This window comes from Bison bison, unplaced genomic scaffold (genome assembly GCF_000754665.1).
Source record: "Bison bison bison isolate TAMUID 2011002044 unplaced genomic scaffold, Bison_UMD1.0 scf7180017864302, whole genome shotgun sequence".
Lineage (NCBI taxonomy): Eukaryota > Metazoa > Chordata > Mammalia > Artiodactyla > Bovidae > Bison > Bison bison.
Genome location: NW_011494874.1, coordinates 3,985,067 through 4,002,249, shown reverse-complemented (window position 1 = coordinate 4,002,249; position 17,183 = coordinate 3,985,067). Strand labels below are relative to the sequence as shown.

The 17,183-nt window shown below is 50.8% G+C and overlaps 1 protein-coding gene across 1 annotated transcript in view; it reads left to right on the top strand.

Moving 5' to 3' along the window:
- LOC104997009 (cholesterol 24-hydroxylase) overlaps nucleotides 1-17,183 on the top strand; it is a 38,148-nt gene that overhangs the window by 9,888 nt on the left and 11,077 nt on the right. Inside the window, exons 4-12 of the mRNA XM_010851427.1 lie at nucleotides 4,019-4,099; nucleotides 4,821-4,902; nucleotides 7,681-7,754; nucleotides 8,205-8,291; nucleotides 12,280-12,418; nucleotides 13,158-13,268; nucleotides 15,357-15,507; nucleotides 15,633-15,695; nucleotides 16,873-16,945. Of these exons, the coding sequence (XP_010849729.1) occupies nucleotides 4,019-4,099; nucleotides 4,821-4,902; nucleotides 7,681-7,754; nucleotides 8,205-8,291; nucleotides 12,280-12,418; nucleotides 13,158-13,268; nucleotides 15,357-15,507; nucleotides 15,633-15,695; nucleotides 16,873-16,945 (861 nt within the window). The remainder of the gene's footprint in view (nucleotides 1-4,018; nucleotides 4,100-4,820; nucleotides 4,903-7,680; nucleotides 7,755-8,204; nucleotides 8,292-12,279; nucleotides 12,419-13,157; nucleotides 13,269-15,356; nucleotides 15,508-15,632; nucleotides 15,696-16,872; nucleotides 16,946-17,183) is intronic.

Here is a 17,183-nt window from a genome sequence, read left to right as displayed (position 1 = left end):
ACCCGCCCCCCCACCCCAATGTGGATGACTGTAAACTTGACAGTGAAAAGTCTCTCTCTCAGGTTTTATTTTGTAATATTTTTTTTTTTTCAAAACTCCTAGGCAGCATTGCTTCTCTCTGCCCTCTCCTACTTTCCAAGGTGCCAGGCGTGGGGGCGGTCTGACAGTTGCTGGAGGGTTCCCCGCAAAGGTGGAGACCCATGGCTGGCTCTGTTGTGGGGGGTGGATCCAGTGGACTTGGGGTGCCCAGCTGAGCACTCACCCCACCCCCATCCCTCTGGCACGAGGCAAATTCATGGCCCCTCACCCTCACTTCCAGTGGGTGGCCCACCCCTGAACCATTTCGTGGGCCGCCTGCACCCCTCTGGGTGGCCTCACAGTGGGCCCTCCAGATAACTTCTGCCCCAGTAACTGTCCCACACTTTCTCTGCCCACTGGAAACCTCAGATTCCCACGGTGCCCATCACGGGATTATCAGAAACTAGGCTTGCTGGGCACCAGGCAGGGGAGGGGCATTTTTGCCCGCCCCTCCCTCCCTCTCTGGGCTGCTCTGCCATATGCCGTCTGCTACCAGAGGCACACCAGGTGGGCTTCTGTCTGCCCCTCCCGGTGCCAGGAGTCTCCCTCACCTCTTTCCTTCATCCTCACCGGCTTTCCTCACCTCTTTCCTTCATCCTCACTGGCTTGTTTCTAACGCCTCGTCTCAGCGCTCCGTCTTCGCCTCCCCAGCGCCCCCTGTAGGAACAAGGAGAAACGGGCCTTAGACGCCTTTCTTGCCTGGCCGTGGGGACCCCGCGCCACTCCATGCCTTTTACCTTCTTGAGGTGTCGCTCGTCTTCCTGCCCAGGTGGCTTTGGACTCTGCTGCTTAGGATACTCTCAGACAGGTCTGGGGAGGTGAGGAGGGTCTAGACTCTGTTCTCACTCAGGGGACTCAAAGCTGAAAGCATTCTCCCCAAACATGCAACTTTGGGGAGTGTCCAGGAATGCTGGATTATTCTGGAAATGAAGCCAGTCATGTGTGATGTCCACAGTCCATCTTGCTGCAGGTGGCATGGTGTAAGTTCAAACCCACTCACCTCGAGTGGGTTCAGTGGCCCGCTGAACTCCCTTTCGCCTAGCCACTGGCATGAAGTCCTACAGCCCTGCATCTCTCTCCACCAGCCAGCACACGCTTAGCCTTTATTCTCGCCTCCTACTTCCCTGAGCAAATGAGCAGCCTGACCGAACTTCCTTCCAGGGTTCTGCCGTCACAGCGGCCCCCTTCCCTGCACCTTCTTCGCTGGGACCTCCATGCTCCTGGCCAAGGATGCCCTCCTCCTCCACCGTTCAGCAACCGCTGCATTGTCCCCCTCTCTTCTCTCCTCACTCTTCCTTCTCTTCTGCATCGTTCCTATTTTTATACAATAGGCTGTAAAACAAACCTCTTCCTCCTCATTCCCTCCAGCTGCCACCCCCCCTCCATCTTGGCTTTGCACCCCCGCGGCAACACCCCCTCCAAAGCCTGCCTGTTTCGGGCCCCCTGTTCGCTCCTCCCCTTCTCTCTAGAATCCCCCACCTCTCCACCAATGGGTTTTGGTCCAGGCCCCAGAGACCTCCATGGAGCTGGGCAGCTTGGTTAGTGCTTGGTGCCGATCTTGCCTGGCCCCTCAGCAGCCCGGGACAGGGCCTGTCCCTTCCTACCTCTTGGAGTTTATCTTCATAGGTTTCCCCGCTCTGTCTCTGGCCTCCCCACCTGGCAACTCCTGCCCAGTCTCCCTGGCTGGTTGTCCCCTTCCTACCTGTCCCCCCAACAGCGGCTCACTCTTGGGGCCTTTTCTCTGTCTGCACCCACCGCTTGTGGCCTACCCATCTGTAAACCCCACTTCTTTGCTGAGGACTCACACTGATATCTCTAGCCAGGAGCTCTTCGCTCAACTGCAGTCTCAGGGGACTGCCTGCCTGCTTCCCTTCCACGTGAGATGGGCAGCGCACACCTAGCAGCTCCAAGGCTGGCTCCCAGTTTCATCCGCTTGTCTCAGGCTGGTTGCCAGATGCCCATCCTGAGACGAGAATTGACGTGTAAGCAGTCCGGGGAAGGTGATCCTGGTGGGGCTGGAGAGAGAAGGTCAGAAGCCTAATAAAGCAAGTTACCTCTGGGGGCAACTGAGAGGCAACCCCCCTGGGGAACTCTGGGACCCCGTGGTCCCTGCCTGGAGGTGGAGGGAGAGGGGATCACTGATGGAGGGCTGGTCTAGGGGCTGTTGGGCTGGGATTTCCAGCCTGCCCCTCCCGCAGGCAGAGCCAAGAGAGCACAGAGCAGGGTCTCGGGTGCTGGCCTTCAGAAGCCCCACCTGCAAGGACAAGGGCCGGGGGCGGGCATGCAGTGTTTGCTGCGGCCAGCAGCTCCCCTGTCTCAGGCCTCCTCACCTTGGTGAATGGCAGCTCCAGCCAGCCTCCCAGTGGGCCAGGCCAAAAGCCCCAGGGTCATCCCTGACCCCTGTCTCACGCCCTAGGTCCAGTCCATCAGCAGGTCCCCTTGGCCCCACCCACCTCCATGCATTCAGCGTCTGACATCTCATCTCCACTTACAGCCCCTCGCTGGTGCCCCTGCCTCCACCTCTGCCTGCCCTGCTCACTCTCCGCCTTGTAGCAGTGAGGACGGTTCGTTTAACACCCAAGCCAGATCCCGTCTCTGGTTCTGCTCAAAACCCTCCTGTGGCCTCCACCTCAACAAGGTCGAAGCAAAAGTTTGGATGACAGTCCACAGAGCCGCACACGGTCTGAACCCCATCCTTGGCAATCCCATCCTGTACCACTTTCCCTCAAGCATTCTGCTCCAGCCACACCACCTCCTCACTGTTCCTTGAACTCGGCAAGCATGCTCCTACCTCAGGGCCTTTGCACCTACTATTCCCTTTGCCTGACGTGCTCTTCCCCCAGGTACCTGTGTGGCTGAGTTCCTCACTCCTTGCAGCTCACATGTCACCTTCTTAAAGTGATGTTGTCTGTTTAAAATAACCCTCCTACATCCATCCCCAGCTCTCTTTATTTCCCCCAACTCTGATTTTTCTCCCATCTGACTTCGTGTTTACTTACTTGTTTATTCATTCTGTCTCCCCCACCAGAAGAACGTGAGTTCCATGACCCAGAAAACCCCAACTGCAGTTTTATTGTCACCCATTCTGAAAGCTATAGTAAGTGAGCTTGGCAGGAATAAAGTTAAACAGGAGACAGGAAATCACCAGTACCTTGAAATGTGCCTAAAGCAACACCAAACAGGCTTGTTTACAATCTGTTTATCACACTGCTGAGCTAGGATGCCCAAAATATGCCCTAATGAGAAGGGCTGCAGGGCACCCAGGTACCAGCCATGTGCCTAGGGCCAGGTGACTTCCTTTTCTGAGGCTCAGTCACCCTGCCTGTTAACTGGGTTAGTAATAGACCTGCTTCCAGAAGGTGTGAGGAGTTCAGATGGAGTCAGGCTCAGCATGGTGCCCGGCATTTAATAAATGTTCAGTGAATGTCTCAGGTTATTCCCCACAGTGGTTCAGTTGTTCAGTCGTGTCTGACTCTTTGAGACCCCATGGACTACAGCATGCCAGGCTTCTCTGTCCTTCATTATCTCCCAGAGTTTGCTCAGATTCATGTGCATTGAGTCAGTGATGCTATCCAACTATCTCATCCCCTGCCGCCCTCTTCTCCTTTTACCTTCAGTCTTTCCCAGCATCAGGGTCTTATCCAGTGACTTGGTTCTTTGCATCAGGTGGCCAAAATATTATTCCTCATGCCAGCACCCAACTCCTGCACCAGAGAGATGGTTTTATTCTTCTACATCTTTCTAAGAAAACTTCTGGGGCCAGTCAGACTGGGATTTGCATCCTGCCTGGTGACCCTGAGCTGGGGCTATACCTCTCCGTGCCTCAGTCCTCCCATCTGTGAAGTGGGCCTGATAACACCGACTCCACAAGGTCCTGTGGGGAAGGGAGCACTCTTTGATGGTGACTTCCAGAGACCTTAATGTTTCCCATTTCTTCTAGTTTCCTTCTAGGGCACCTCCCCTACTTTTGGAAAAAGGATGAGGTTTGTGGCCGCGTGCTCCAAGACGTGTTTTTGGATTGGTGGGTCCTAACTTGGTATTTGTTGCTCCTATCCCAGCCCCCACTGCTCATGGGCCAGCTTCCCCCCACCCCCAGTCCAGCACACACTCCCCTCCCCGGTCCAGGCCATTCTCACCCCCAGTAGTTCCTCTTCTAGGTAGAGAGGCAGGTTCATACAAGGCAGGTTCAGAAGGCAAGCTCTGGGAAGTCCCAGTGGTCCAGTGGTTAAGAGTCTGTGCTTCCAGTGAAGGGGGCATGGGTTCTATCCCTAGTTGGGGAACTAAAATCCCATATGCTATGCGGTATGGCCAAAAAAAAGAAAACGAAGAAGAAGGCAAGTTCTGCCTTTAGCCAACTTTGCATGGCTTTAGACCAACCATCAGAAGCTCTCTGAGCTTCAGTTTCTTCATCTGTAAATTGGGTGGGTGTGTGACTGTGTAACAGTCATTGGTGTTTGGGGTGGGATTTTACATTTCTCAAAGCCATGATATTGCTTGAATCCCAGCACAATCTTTTGGGGCAAAGAAGAGTAGAAACCCTGTTTTCATGGATATGGAAACTGAGGCCAGAGGGGGATGCAATTCAGCAGAGTTGACACCAAGGCAGAACCTAGGCTCCAGAACCTTGAGTGCCCCCCACCCCTGGGACGGGGCACCCTGTTTCTCCAGCTGAGCCCGGTTGATCTGATGATGTTCACATCTCTGGTAGTTGACAGCCTCCTTTGCATCACTTTGGTTTCCAGGGCTAAGAAGTATGGGCCCGTCGTGCGGGTCAATGTCTTCCACAAAACCTCGGTCATCGTCACGAGCCCCGAGTCGGTCAAGGTAGGAAACAGCATGGTTTTGAAGGAGAGCCCCTGGTTGGGGGCATGAAATGCTCCCCCAGGGACTGTGGGAGAGACATTGCAGAGTCACACGGATCTGGGCTGGTTCCCCAGGGATCCCAAAGGGAACAGCATCCTCCTCTCTAACCACCCACCTTCTGTTGGTAGCGGTGGGAGGGGGGGGCTCCTAAAAGTAGAGCTGTTTGATGTGGACAGTGAGTTATTGTTAGACTCTTCTGGGTTGGGAACTGGTACACATACGTCTAGTTAGTCCACCTCTCTTAGCAGTTCCTTCCTCTGCGAGCTGGGGCTATAACCCCTCTCTTTTAAGGCTCTGATGAGAACGAAATGTTGATCCATTTATTTAACAAACAAAGGATCAAATTTTGCTTCAGCATGAACTTCGGTGTACTTTACAATTATGAACCCATTTAATTGGTAAGGACTCTTTCTGGTCCTCATCTTGGAAGCGAGGAAACGAAAACAGACAGCATTAGTTGGCCTGCATTATGTGCAGGACCGTGTCTGCCGTGTTGGTACTAAGAATGGCCATCAGATAGTCTACTTGGAAGTTGGCAGAACTGGGCTCTGCCACCAACTGGCTATGGAACTGCGGACAATGTACTTTATCATTCTGGGCCATCGTTTCCTTGTCTGTCAAATAGGGATGCTGCTGCTCTCGCAGATGGTTATAAGAATGGAGCTGAAATAATGTAATAATGTATGTGAGCTGTCCAGCCCATGCTTGGTGTGCAGCAAGCACTTAGTAAACGACGGTGCTGTTATTCTCCCAGCGGGTACCAAGCTGACTTGTGGGTGCGGTGCTCTGCTTCGAGAGTGGCTGTGGTGATTAAGAGGGATAAGATACAACTCTGTACCTAGATCACGAGACAAGTGGAATGACCATGATGTCTCTAACAGAATGTTAAAAGTCTTTTTTTTTTTTTTTTTAAACTCTCATTGCAAATTCAGACACAGTTTAAGACTTTTAAAAGCATGCTACCAAAAGCCATACACAAGACCTTCATGATGTTCAATGAGAAAAGAAGTTGAAAGATATATATTAATATGATGAGTTACATTGACTAGCATTCAAGTGTTAAACCAACCTTGCATTCCTGGGCATGATACAATTTGTTCCTGGTTACATGGACACAATTTACACATCTTTTGTTAAGAACTTTTGTTTCTATATTTATTCTTGATCCCTGACTTTGGAATCAGGTTGATAGGCCTCATAAAATGAGTTGGGAGATGTTTGCTTTCCTCTGTTTTTTGAAAGAGTTTATACAGGTGCTGGAGAAGGAAATGGCAACTCTCTCCAGTATTCTTGCCTGGAAAATCCCATGGACAGAGGAGCCTGGTAGGCTACAGTCCATGGGGCCCACAAAGGGCCGGACGCGACTGAGCGACTTCACTTTAACTTCACTTTAATATAGGTGTAGTGTTATTTCTTCCTTGAATGTTTGCTAGAACTTACCAGTGAAGCCATCTAGGCCTGTCATTTTGTTTAAGGGAAGTGTTTTCTTTAAATTATACAATTTTTAAGATTGATATATGGCCATTTGGATTTTTTATATTTTCTTGAGTTTTGAGTCATTCAGGGAATTTACCTAGTTCTTCTAAATTGTTGAAATTACTGGTATAAAGTTGTCTGCCATATTTTTTTATTATCTTTATCGTGTATACTAGCTCTGTGGTGGTGTTCTCTTTTGTTCCTGAGAATAGCAATTTCAGTTTTATCTTCTTGAACAGACTAGCAAGAGGTTTTTTTCCCCCAATCATGTTAGTTTTATTCCTTTAAAGAGTGCTGGACTTCATCAAATTGCCTGAATTCAAATCCTGTGCCCACCATTTACCATGTCTGTGACCTTGGGCCAGTTTTTCATGTAGATGTAAGAAGAGCATAGAAATGCCAGCCACGTCTTAGGGATGATTGGGCGTTAAATCAACAGCAGGATGCCGTTGTGTTCTGGCGCTTGCAGAGCACCTGCTGTGTCCAGGCGCCATTCTCCACACTCTTCATGTGGAGCTAACTCACTCTCACAGCAGCCCTACCAGGCAGGCACTCTCCTGATTCCCATCTTGCGAAATAAGGAAACAGGGGCAGAGGCGGTGAGTAACTCACCTAGGGTCATAGAGTTAGCAAGCGGTAGAGGAAAGATATTTGAGCCCAGATTCAAATTTAAGCCAGCAGAGTCCACAGCCTGAGCTGTCAAACCCTGGGCGGTGCTGCCTCAAAAGCTGTTTGCCAACGTTACTGTTGCCACCATCCTGCTCTTGGTGAGGAAGTGGGCCCTTCTTCCAGGAAGCCTTCCTTGACTTCCACGGTTGGGTTGGCACTAACACTGAATCTTTGCTGAGTGCCTCTCCTGTGTCCTAGAAGCCCTCCCACCAGGTTTCCCCCCCTTTCCTATTCTGGTTCCAGAGCAACCCATGCCTTTTCTGGTTTCAGCCACTGTACAAGGTGGTGTGGTGTGGGCTGCTGAGCGTGGGCATTGGAGTGAGGAAGCCCCCGCCCCAACATCATTCCCCAGCTGTGTGACCACAGGAAAAAAAAACCCCTTCACCCCTCTGTGCCCCGCTTTCCTCATCCCGGAAAGACAGGGCTTCTAGAGGAAGTAGGTGAGATCACACGTACGGGTGTTCCCACTGTCGTTGGCACTCAGCTCAGGGTGACTTTTTGGAGGTGTGTTTCACAAGAGCCCAGAAAACTGCTGAGTCCTCTGCAGCCTCTCGTGGGGGCACAAACTCATGTTGCTTTTTTGGGGATATTTAGAAGTTCCTGATGTCAACCAAGTACAACAAGGACTCCAAGATGTACCACGCGATCCAGACTGTGTTTGGCGAGAGGTAGGATTCGAGGGGGTCCCGGGGGGCAGTCTGGGAGAGCCTCTGGCTGCTAGTGGAGGGCCTACGGGGTCCAGAACGTCGGATGTAGCATTCAGTCCCAATACCCCGGCTGCCAGGCACACAACAGGGGCATCCGTGGTGGGCACCGCTCTTGTCATCAGCAGCTTCCCTGTCCTCCTTTCCCCTCCAGGTGGGAACACGGGGGTCACTGAGGTTGGGACACACGGTCACCCCATTTCTTATGTATTTGTTATGGTGAATTCACATCACATAAAACCTACTGTCTTAACCACACTGGATTTGGTACGTTCTCCGCGTGCCTAACTGTCACCACTGTCTGGCTCCAGTACATTCTCATTACCCTGAATGGACGGCGAGCTGACCCCGTCAGGCGGTCAGTTCTCATTTCTTCACCCCGTTTCTCACATCAAGCGTCCGTCTGTCTTGCAGGCTGTTTGGCCAAGGCTTGGTGTCCGAATGTGACTATGAGCGCTGGCACAAACAGCGGAGGATCATGGACCTGGCCTTCAGCCGGAGGTGAGCATAGCTGCAGATGGGCCCCAGCGGTGTCCTGGCTGGCTGCTCAGAGGTGGTGCTGGGCTCCCAGCCTGGGTGGGCTTGGAAAAGGTGCATCTTCATTTGAAGAGGCCTCACTTGGGCTGAAGGGAGGGAAGGACACAGCATTAGTGATCAGAGAGAGAGAGAGAGAGACAGGCAGGCCCGGGGGTGGGGGGCGGGAGTAGAGAGGCCCCCATGTGGTTTGTGAACGTCAAGAGCTGAATGACCTCAGTGCCTGGAGGTGTGGGGGTCCCTGCCCACCAGCCATTCCCCTAGTTCAGATCTTGTCTCTCCTCATCTGGACTTCTTCATTTATTGTTTTTTTCATTGTTGTTTTCATTTGAGGGTAACCTTCTTTACTTTTGTGTTTTTTAAATTTTTTATTGGAATATATTTGATTGACGTTGTATTAAAGTGGATCGGTTATACATACACACGTATCGACTCTTTTTTAGATTCTTTTCCCATATAGGCTGTTACAGAATGTTGAATAATCCACAATCCATATTCAAATTTTGTCATTTGTGTAATGACAGCTATTTTTTCCTTGTCTAGGGTCTAGTCCGGGTTCATGTGTTATATTTAGTTACTGTATCTCTTTAGCCTCCTTTGTTCTAGAACAGTTCTTAGTCTTTCTCTGAATTTCTTGACCTTAAGATTACTGGCCAATTTTGTACAATTTCCTGCAACCTTGTTTGTCTGCTGTTTCTTGCTCCATAACCTTCAGGTTGTGCCTTTTGGGCAGGAATGGCCCAGGAGTGATGTTGTGTCCTCCTCAGGATGTTGTATCGGGAAGCTTGTATTCATCTGTCCCTTTGCTGGAGATGTTAACTGCTCCCTTGCTTAAGAGCTTCTATTTAGTATATAATCTGTGTGATGACCACATTAACCTTTTCACTTAGAGTTTTATCCCAGCCTCCTCCCTGGCCTCCGTGCCTCCTGTCTCCCTCCTCCGATGCATCTACCTCACCACTCTGGGGCGATCCTGCTGACTCAGATCTAACCATACCTCTCCCCTGTCCTGAAGCCTTCAGTGGCTCCCTATGATCTGAAAGATGAGGGTCAGACTTCATTGCCCTCAGTCTGCTCCTGAGACCCCGCCAACCTTTGCGCCCTCTCTCCTCCAGCTTTCTGGAACTGCTGGGTTCTCTCTGGCATCTCTGCCTTTGTTGCTGCCATCCCCCTGCCCTCTGTGCCACCCCAGGGAATTCCTGTGCCTCGTTTGATACCCAACTAAGATGTCACTGCTTTGGGGAAGTGTTTCCTGACCCCTAAGACTGAGGTCACGTCTCCGTCATGGCTCCTATCACACCCGCTGCAACGCTTCTCTTCCAGTGTGCCTCCCTCACTAGATGTCAGGTCCTTAAAGGCAGAAGATGCACCGTGTCACTGGGCCCCTGCACCCAGCCTGGCACCCGGCCCTTCACAAGCCCTCCAGGAACGTCCATAAAGTGAACTAGTGCCTGGAATGGTGTTGGTTTGACTGGAAAGTTGCCAGGAATGATAAAAGGAATAGACTAGCAGGAGGCATTTATTGAATAGATGCTTGTGCTGAGCGCCAGGGTTATGAAGGCCAGCCAAGGTGACAGAGTCCTGCCCTCAGGACGCTTTGAGGTCATCAGAGGACATGGATTCTAATCACATGACTGCTCACAGTGCTCATGACATCATTGTCTTGGTGGACTCTCTCTGGCACACTGAACCTCATGCTTGAACTGCACTTTACATTTTATTAAGTGCTTTTACAGATATTTTTATTTAAATGTTTAAAATTGTGGTAAGATACACATAAGACACATTACCATCTTGTCCATGTTTAGGTGCACAGTTCAGTGGCATTAAGTGTATTCATGTTGTAGTGCGGCCATCACCACTATTTTTATTTCTTATTTTCACAATAAGGTAGTTGTCTAAGTTACATTTTATTGGAAACACAAAATTCACAAAGTTGTATGAATGAATCTGAATTCACTACTGGGGGTAAAAAAGCAAGAACCACTGGTGAGTTTCATCTCCAGCCATTGTACACAGAGAATATCATTATATACCTTTAATAAAATTGTGAGAGTAAACTGCCAGTTTCTGCTTTTTCAGGTATTAATTTTGCTGAAAGGCCTTGGTCCCAGTCATTCCGTCATAAACAAGGGGTTGGGGCTTTACTGTACAGCTAACGTTCCGGTCTGATATTTTGTACATGCAGTAGCTGTAAGGGATTCAGTACTGGTGTGACAACTGTCCCGGGGACCCAAATAGTCAATTAGAATGTGACTTTTTTTTTTTTTTAAAGAAAAAGACAACTACAAGGAATCTTGCAAATTAATATATACTTGCAAACCACATAAGTGTTGTGAGAAAAAAAGTCAAGAGTACTTTGGGAGGCATATATTGAGGGCTTCCCTGGTGGCTCAGTCAGTAAAGAATCCACCTGCAATGCAGGAGACCTGGATTCGATCCCTGGGTTGAGAAGATTCCCTGGAAAAGGGAAGGGCAACCCACTCCAGTATTCTTGCCTGGGAAATCCTATGGACAGAGGAGCCTGGTGGGCTACAGCCCATGGGGTCACAAAGAGTTGGACACAGCTGAGTGACTAAACCACCACCACCAACACGCAGGCTTAGGAGACATTTTCCTGAGGATGTGGCATTTGGGTGTCCACCTGGAGAGAAGGCGGATGTTAAGATGCTAGTGGAATGTAGGGGCTGAGGATGGGAGGGGAGAGAGCTCAGGCAGAGGGGACAGCGTGTGCAAGGGCCCTGAGACGGGAAGGGGCACTGTGCTTTGGAGGAGATGAAAAGCAGGTGGGAATGAATAAGAGCAGACAGCCTCCTGGGCCCAGGTGAGGGTTTTCCCCTCCCTCTTGAGAGAAACAGGGTGCTTCAGAGCCTTTTAGGTGGGCAAGGATGAGATCAGAGTAGTGCTTTCAATAAAGTCCTGGACCACAGAGAATAAGATATGCAGCTGTCATGGGACGGGGGCAGTAGTAACTACAAGGATGCCAGGACCTGAGCTAGAGCTGGAAACCGGAGTAGAGCTGGCCGATTGGAAACGAAGAACTAATAGTCTTTCCTAACTAAAAAAGTTGCTCTTTTTTTTTTTTTCTCTCTCTCCCCCACAATTTTCTCTTTTTACTGGTTTTAAAAACCTCTTATTTGGAAATAATTTCAAATTTCTAGATAAGTTTCAAGAATAAGAATAGGAGAGAAAACATTCTTATGCCCTCTACCCAGATTGCTAACATTAAAAATTACTTTTAATTTCAAAAGCAGCACTTTCTCTTTGTAAAAATTCAGAAATATGTAATGTACAAAGGAGCAATCTTCCCTATTTCCAATCCCTCAGGGATACCACTTTTGCGAATCTGGAGTATATCTTTCCATACCTCTTTCTAAACAGTTTGCCAGGCAGACAAGTCAGGTAGCTATCCTGGGACAGGGGCACTGTGGGTTGAGAGCTCTGGGTCTGAAGACTCATTTCTGTTGGGCACCTTGATTGCTCAAGGACAGAGAGTGAAATGAGATGATTAAAGGCTGAAGATGGTGGCCTGGTAGGGCAGGTAAGGAGAGTGGGCAGTGTGAGCAGAGAAGTCAGAGGGGAAACCTCCTGGACTCTTGGAGGCCCCAGAGGCCTTTCTTGCCTTCCTCCCCACTGTGCTCTGGAGTTTCTACATTGCCACGTCTCCTTGGAGTCAGAGTTGAAGGGCCCAGTGCCAGAAAGGGTGCGTGTGGAATCATTAAAAGAAGCATAAAGGGACACGAGCCATCTTGAGTGGAAGGGGATTGGGAACCCAAAGGCTTAGTTTGATTATTGCAACCCCAACCTGTGAGCTGGGTCTTGTGGGGAGATCAGAAAGGCTGGGGGAGGCCCCCATCACCACTCTGCACACTGTCTCCCTTCAGAGAGGGGACAAAGGATATCTGCAGGTCTGGGCTGGTCCCAGTGGCTGCTGATGACTATGCTGTTTCCCCAGCTCCTTGGTTGGCTTGATGGGAACGTTCAATGAGAAAGCGGAACAGCTGGTGGAGATCCTGGAAGCCCAAGCGGATGGTCAGACCCCTGTGTCCATGCAGGACATGCTGACCTGTGCCACCATGGACATCCTGGCCAAGGTGATGGGCGGATGGCAGGGAGGGCATGGGGCAGGCCACACCAGCAATGGGCTCTTCTTCCCTCCCTTTTCCCTTCCTTGCTTCCTTCCCCTCCCTCCTGTTCCTCCACGTATCAGCCACCCCTTCTCTGGGCTGGGAGGGTCATCTCCTTTATTTCCTTGGATATTCAAAGCAACCGGTAGTGAGATTGGAGCTACTAACTCATTCTCTAGAAATGGACATGAAGAAATGCAGGGATTGGCTCTTGGCTGGTCAGTGGCAGGACCAGGACTGGATCTCAAGTCTGCCTGACTCTCAGCCCAAGCCCACCTCCCCCTTGGCAACCCTCCTCCCCCAATCCCTCCTCCTGCCATGGAGTATGGTTTGGCTTTTCACCCCCCCCCTCCCCCGCAAATCCCCCACACCATCTCAGCAGGGACCCAGATAACTTCAAACCCGGGTAAAACATGGAGTGCAGGCATAGTGAGTGAGGCGTTATCACCATTCAAAAATTCACTGGGAGTTTGGATTTAGAATAAACATCCAAGGGAGGCTGCATTTCAGGGGGAACGCATCTTGTCAAGGAAAGAAGCCTAGGTTCCTTGAGTGGCTATTATGTGCCACTTAATCCTATCACATCCCACAGGGTCAGGATTGTCATAGGTTGTAAGGAGTGGATGACACAATGCAGTCAGTGCTTGCCCTGGGTCTTCAATCCTTACATCCCCCATGTGTGACCTCACCCTTCTGTCTCCCCCAGGCAGCTTTTGGGATGGAGACCAGCATGCTGCTGGGTGCCCAGAAGCCTCTGTCTCGGAAAGTGAAACTGATCCTGGAGGGCATCAGCGCATCCCGGAACACTCTGGCGAAGGTACCAGGCATCATGGCTTGTCTTGTCCTCATTTGCTGGAGCAACTCCTCCAGTGATTTTTTTTTCCAGAATGGATTTTGAGTTCTGATATGTCTGAAGTGACTTCTGAATCAGTCAGGATTTGCATGTATCCCCTAAAGTAAAGGCAGAAAATCTAAATAGTTTAAGAAAATTAGGAGTAAGTCTTTTTCTTATGTGAAATGATCGTGAAGCAGGTAACCCAGGATGGCAGTGATGACTTCACAGTGTCAGATGTTCCTGGATTTTTCTCTTTCTGCTCCAGTGTCTTTAGCATACCACCTCATTGTAATAAGATGGCTGCTGCAGCTCCAGCTATCACTTCCTCGTTCTAGGCATGAAGGAAGAGGAAGGGGGAAAGGTGGTACTGTTACTGAACCAAATTTGAGTCTGCTTGCCTGCACACAGTAAAGCCCATCTTATTGATACTGGGTTGTGGTAAAGGAAAGTGCAGTGTTTATTGCAGGGCACCAAGCAAGGAGTGCTAGTGCCTAAAAAGCCTGAACTCCCCTAAGGCTTTCAGGGAAAGATTTTAAAAGACAGAGTGAGGGAGAGGGGTTGTGGGGTGTGAGATCTTTTCGTGGATATTCTTCTGATTGGCTGGTGGTGAGGTAATCAGGAAGCAACATTATCAAACTTCTGGTTCTGTCTGGTCTGGGGTCTACGTGCTTATGGGCAGCATACTGTTAACTTCCTCCGCTGGAGGAAGTATCTGCAAAACAACAAAAGATATGGCTCCGAATATTATCTATAGCCCTTGAGGAGGAACTAAATGTCCTTGACTTCATTTAATGGCTAAACTATTTTTATCTTGTCCTCCTTGGCTGTTGTCCTTTCTTTCTGCATTTTCTCACTTCTCTGATTAAACTTACCCTTTGGAACTTGGGGAAGACCTGGGAGGCTAAAGTTTTCCTATAGACAAGAGGCAGGTGGAGGATGGCAGGGGGCAGGAGGGGTTGGGTTCTGCTCTGGGAAGACCGCATAGGGTCGCACTCAGCTACAGCACTTGAGCTGATTCCCAGACAGATGCCCTCCTGTTCCCTGGGACTTCAGACTCTGTGCTTAGAATCCCCTGATGCCACTGCATCTGTTCAGCAGTTAATTCCACTCCACTTCCCTCTGGCTTCTGTCCACTTTCCGCCTTCAGTGCAATCCTAACTGTATCCATCCTTCAGGAATCCTTAAAAAAAAAAAAAATATATATATATATATAGATAGATAGATAGATACATACATACATATATATATATATAATTTATTTTTGGCTATACCACCCACGACATATGGGACCTTGTTAATAGTTTACTGACCAGAGATCGCGCCCACACCCCCTGCAGCAGAAGAAGCATGGAGTCTTAATCACTGGATCACCAGGGAAGTTTCCCTCAGGAATCCTTTCCTATTTCCCAGTGCTCCGTGGATTTTTTTTAAAATAATTAATTTATTTTTAATTAAAGGACAAGGCTTTTCAGTATTGTGTAGGTTTCTGCCAAACATCAACATGAATCAGCCGTAGGTATACACATAAGGTCAACATGAATGAGCCATAGGTATACACATGCCTCCTCCCTTTTGAAACTCCCTCCCACCTCCCTCCCCTTCCCACCCCTGAGATTGTTTCAGATCCCTGCTTTGAGTTCCCTGGGTCATACAGCAAATTCCCATTGGCTATCTATTTCACATATGACAAGGTATGTTTCCAGGTTACTCTCTCCATACATCCCATCCTCTTCTTCCTCCCCCACCCCACCCCCAGCACCACCGCCCCTCCCCCAACTCCCCATCTGTCCATAAATCTGTTTTCTATGTCTGTGTCCCCAGGGGTCCCTGGATATTTTAAGGCATCTTTCCCAACATTTCTAGGGATTCAGAGCAGGAAGGGGAAGCCAGTGCTTGGGCTTAGCTCACCGTCTTGATGAAATCTCCTAGCTACTTGATCTTTTCTAGAATGTTCCCAGGTTCTTCTGACTTCCGAGCCTGCTGTGGATCTCTGAAGTCGTTTTGGAGCTGGGGAGGGGCAGGGGAGTGGGGGGTGGGGCGCACTGACAGGGAGCGGGAACTCTCCTGCAGTTTATGCCGGGGAAGTGGAAGCAGCTTCGCGAGACCCGGGAGAGCGTCCGCTTCCTGCGCCAGGTCGGCAAGGAGTGGGTCCAGCGGCGCCGCGAGGCCCTGCAGAGGGGGGAGGACGTGCCGGCCGACATCCTCACGCAGATCCTCAAAGGTGCCGGGGCTCCGCAGGGCCCGGGAGTGGGGCGCGGCAGGGGTGCCCCTCCCCTGCCAGGGTGACCCATCACAGGGGACAGGGGACCAGGCTCCCAGGGCCCTGAGATGTGCCTTGTCTTTCAGCTGAAGAGGGGGCTCAGGACGACGAGATCCTGCTGGACAACTTCGTCACCTTCTTCATCGCTGGTCTGTAGCTTCAGCGGCCACCAAGGGTTCCGAGCTTTGCAGGAACACTGGGGACCATGGACTCCCTGACTTGGAGGTGGCCTTAGACAGGCTGAGCAGAGTCCCACTCTGGGGGGGCTGGGGTGAGGGGAGGCCCAGGAGGCTCTCTTGGTGCCCCCCCACCTGGTTATTGTTCAGCCGCTAAGTTGTGTCCAGCTCTTTGCGAACCCATGGGCTGTGGCCCACCAGGCCTCCCTCACCATCTCCTGGAGTTTGCCCAAGTTCATGTCCATTGAATCAGTGATGCCATCCAACCATCTCAACCTCTGTCGCCCCCTTCTTCTCCTGCCCTCAATCTTTCCCAGCATCAGGGGCTTTCCCAATGAGTCAGGTGCTTGCATCAGCCACCTGGTTAACTGCTTAACCCACCTGGTTAAGGAGCTGGCAATTGTGAAGTTTTGTGAAGCTCCCTTTTGGGGTTCAGGAGAGCTTAGCCATGTGAATGCAAGGCTCTGCCTTACTCAGAATTTGTGGCGAGGCCTTCGGTAGATTAGCACCAGAAGACACGCTAAGCACGTTGATTCGTTTACTCATCAAATACTTCTTGAGCATTGTTCTTCACCTGAAAACTCCTCCTCACCCTTCAGCGATCCCGCAAGCATCTCTTCCTCAGAGAAGCCCTCAGGGATTGCCCAGACTCATCAGGTCCCAGTTAGAAGCTCTCCATGGTGCCCAGACAGGAGATGTACCCTCTCCAGACCTCAGGACCTGGTGCCCACAGCTTAGGCAGGTCACGGAGCCTTGGCCCCAAAAGCCTTGCTTTACTTGAGTCCCAGCTCTGCCCCTCCTGCTGTGTGACCCAAGAGAGACATATTCCTGTCAGCCTCAGCTTGCTCTTCTGCAAAATGGGGACAAATATCCCTCCAGGCCAGGTGAGGCCCAAGGAGGGTTGAAGGAAAGGTCTTCCAGGGTGTGATAGCTGCATGCACGGGGGCAAAGGCTGGTCCTCTGACTGCAATGGGTGCACCAGGTGCGGAGGTGGACAGCTGTCTCCATATCTGTAGGTCTGGCTCAGCCAAGGGGGAGCAGTGAGGCCTTGAAGTGCCTCTAGGGGCTCAGGGTCTCAGAGGCCCGGTGGGCTGGGCCAGCCGCAGCCCTGTAGGCCAGGTGGGGCTGCCACTCTCCTCCTTCCCTGCAGGTCACGAGACTTCTGCCAATCACCTGGCATTCACGGTGATGGAGCTGTCGCGCCAGCCCGAGATCTTAGCGAGGTATGGAGAGGGGAGGTTGGGGGGGGTCCCCTTGAGGTTGGTGAAGGGGGCTGTCTGACCTCTGGTTCCCAGAGGGCCACCTGCTCCTACCTCCCACGGCTGAGCCCCCGGCCCCGTTCAGTGAGTCCTGCTCCCTTCAACCCAGCGTCTTTGCACATGCTGTTCCTACATCTAGAAGCTCCTCTTCCTGCTTTTCTCCTGGAGAACCCCTTCCCCTCCTTCCTCCTCCCCCTCCCCT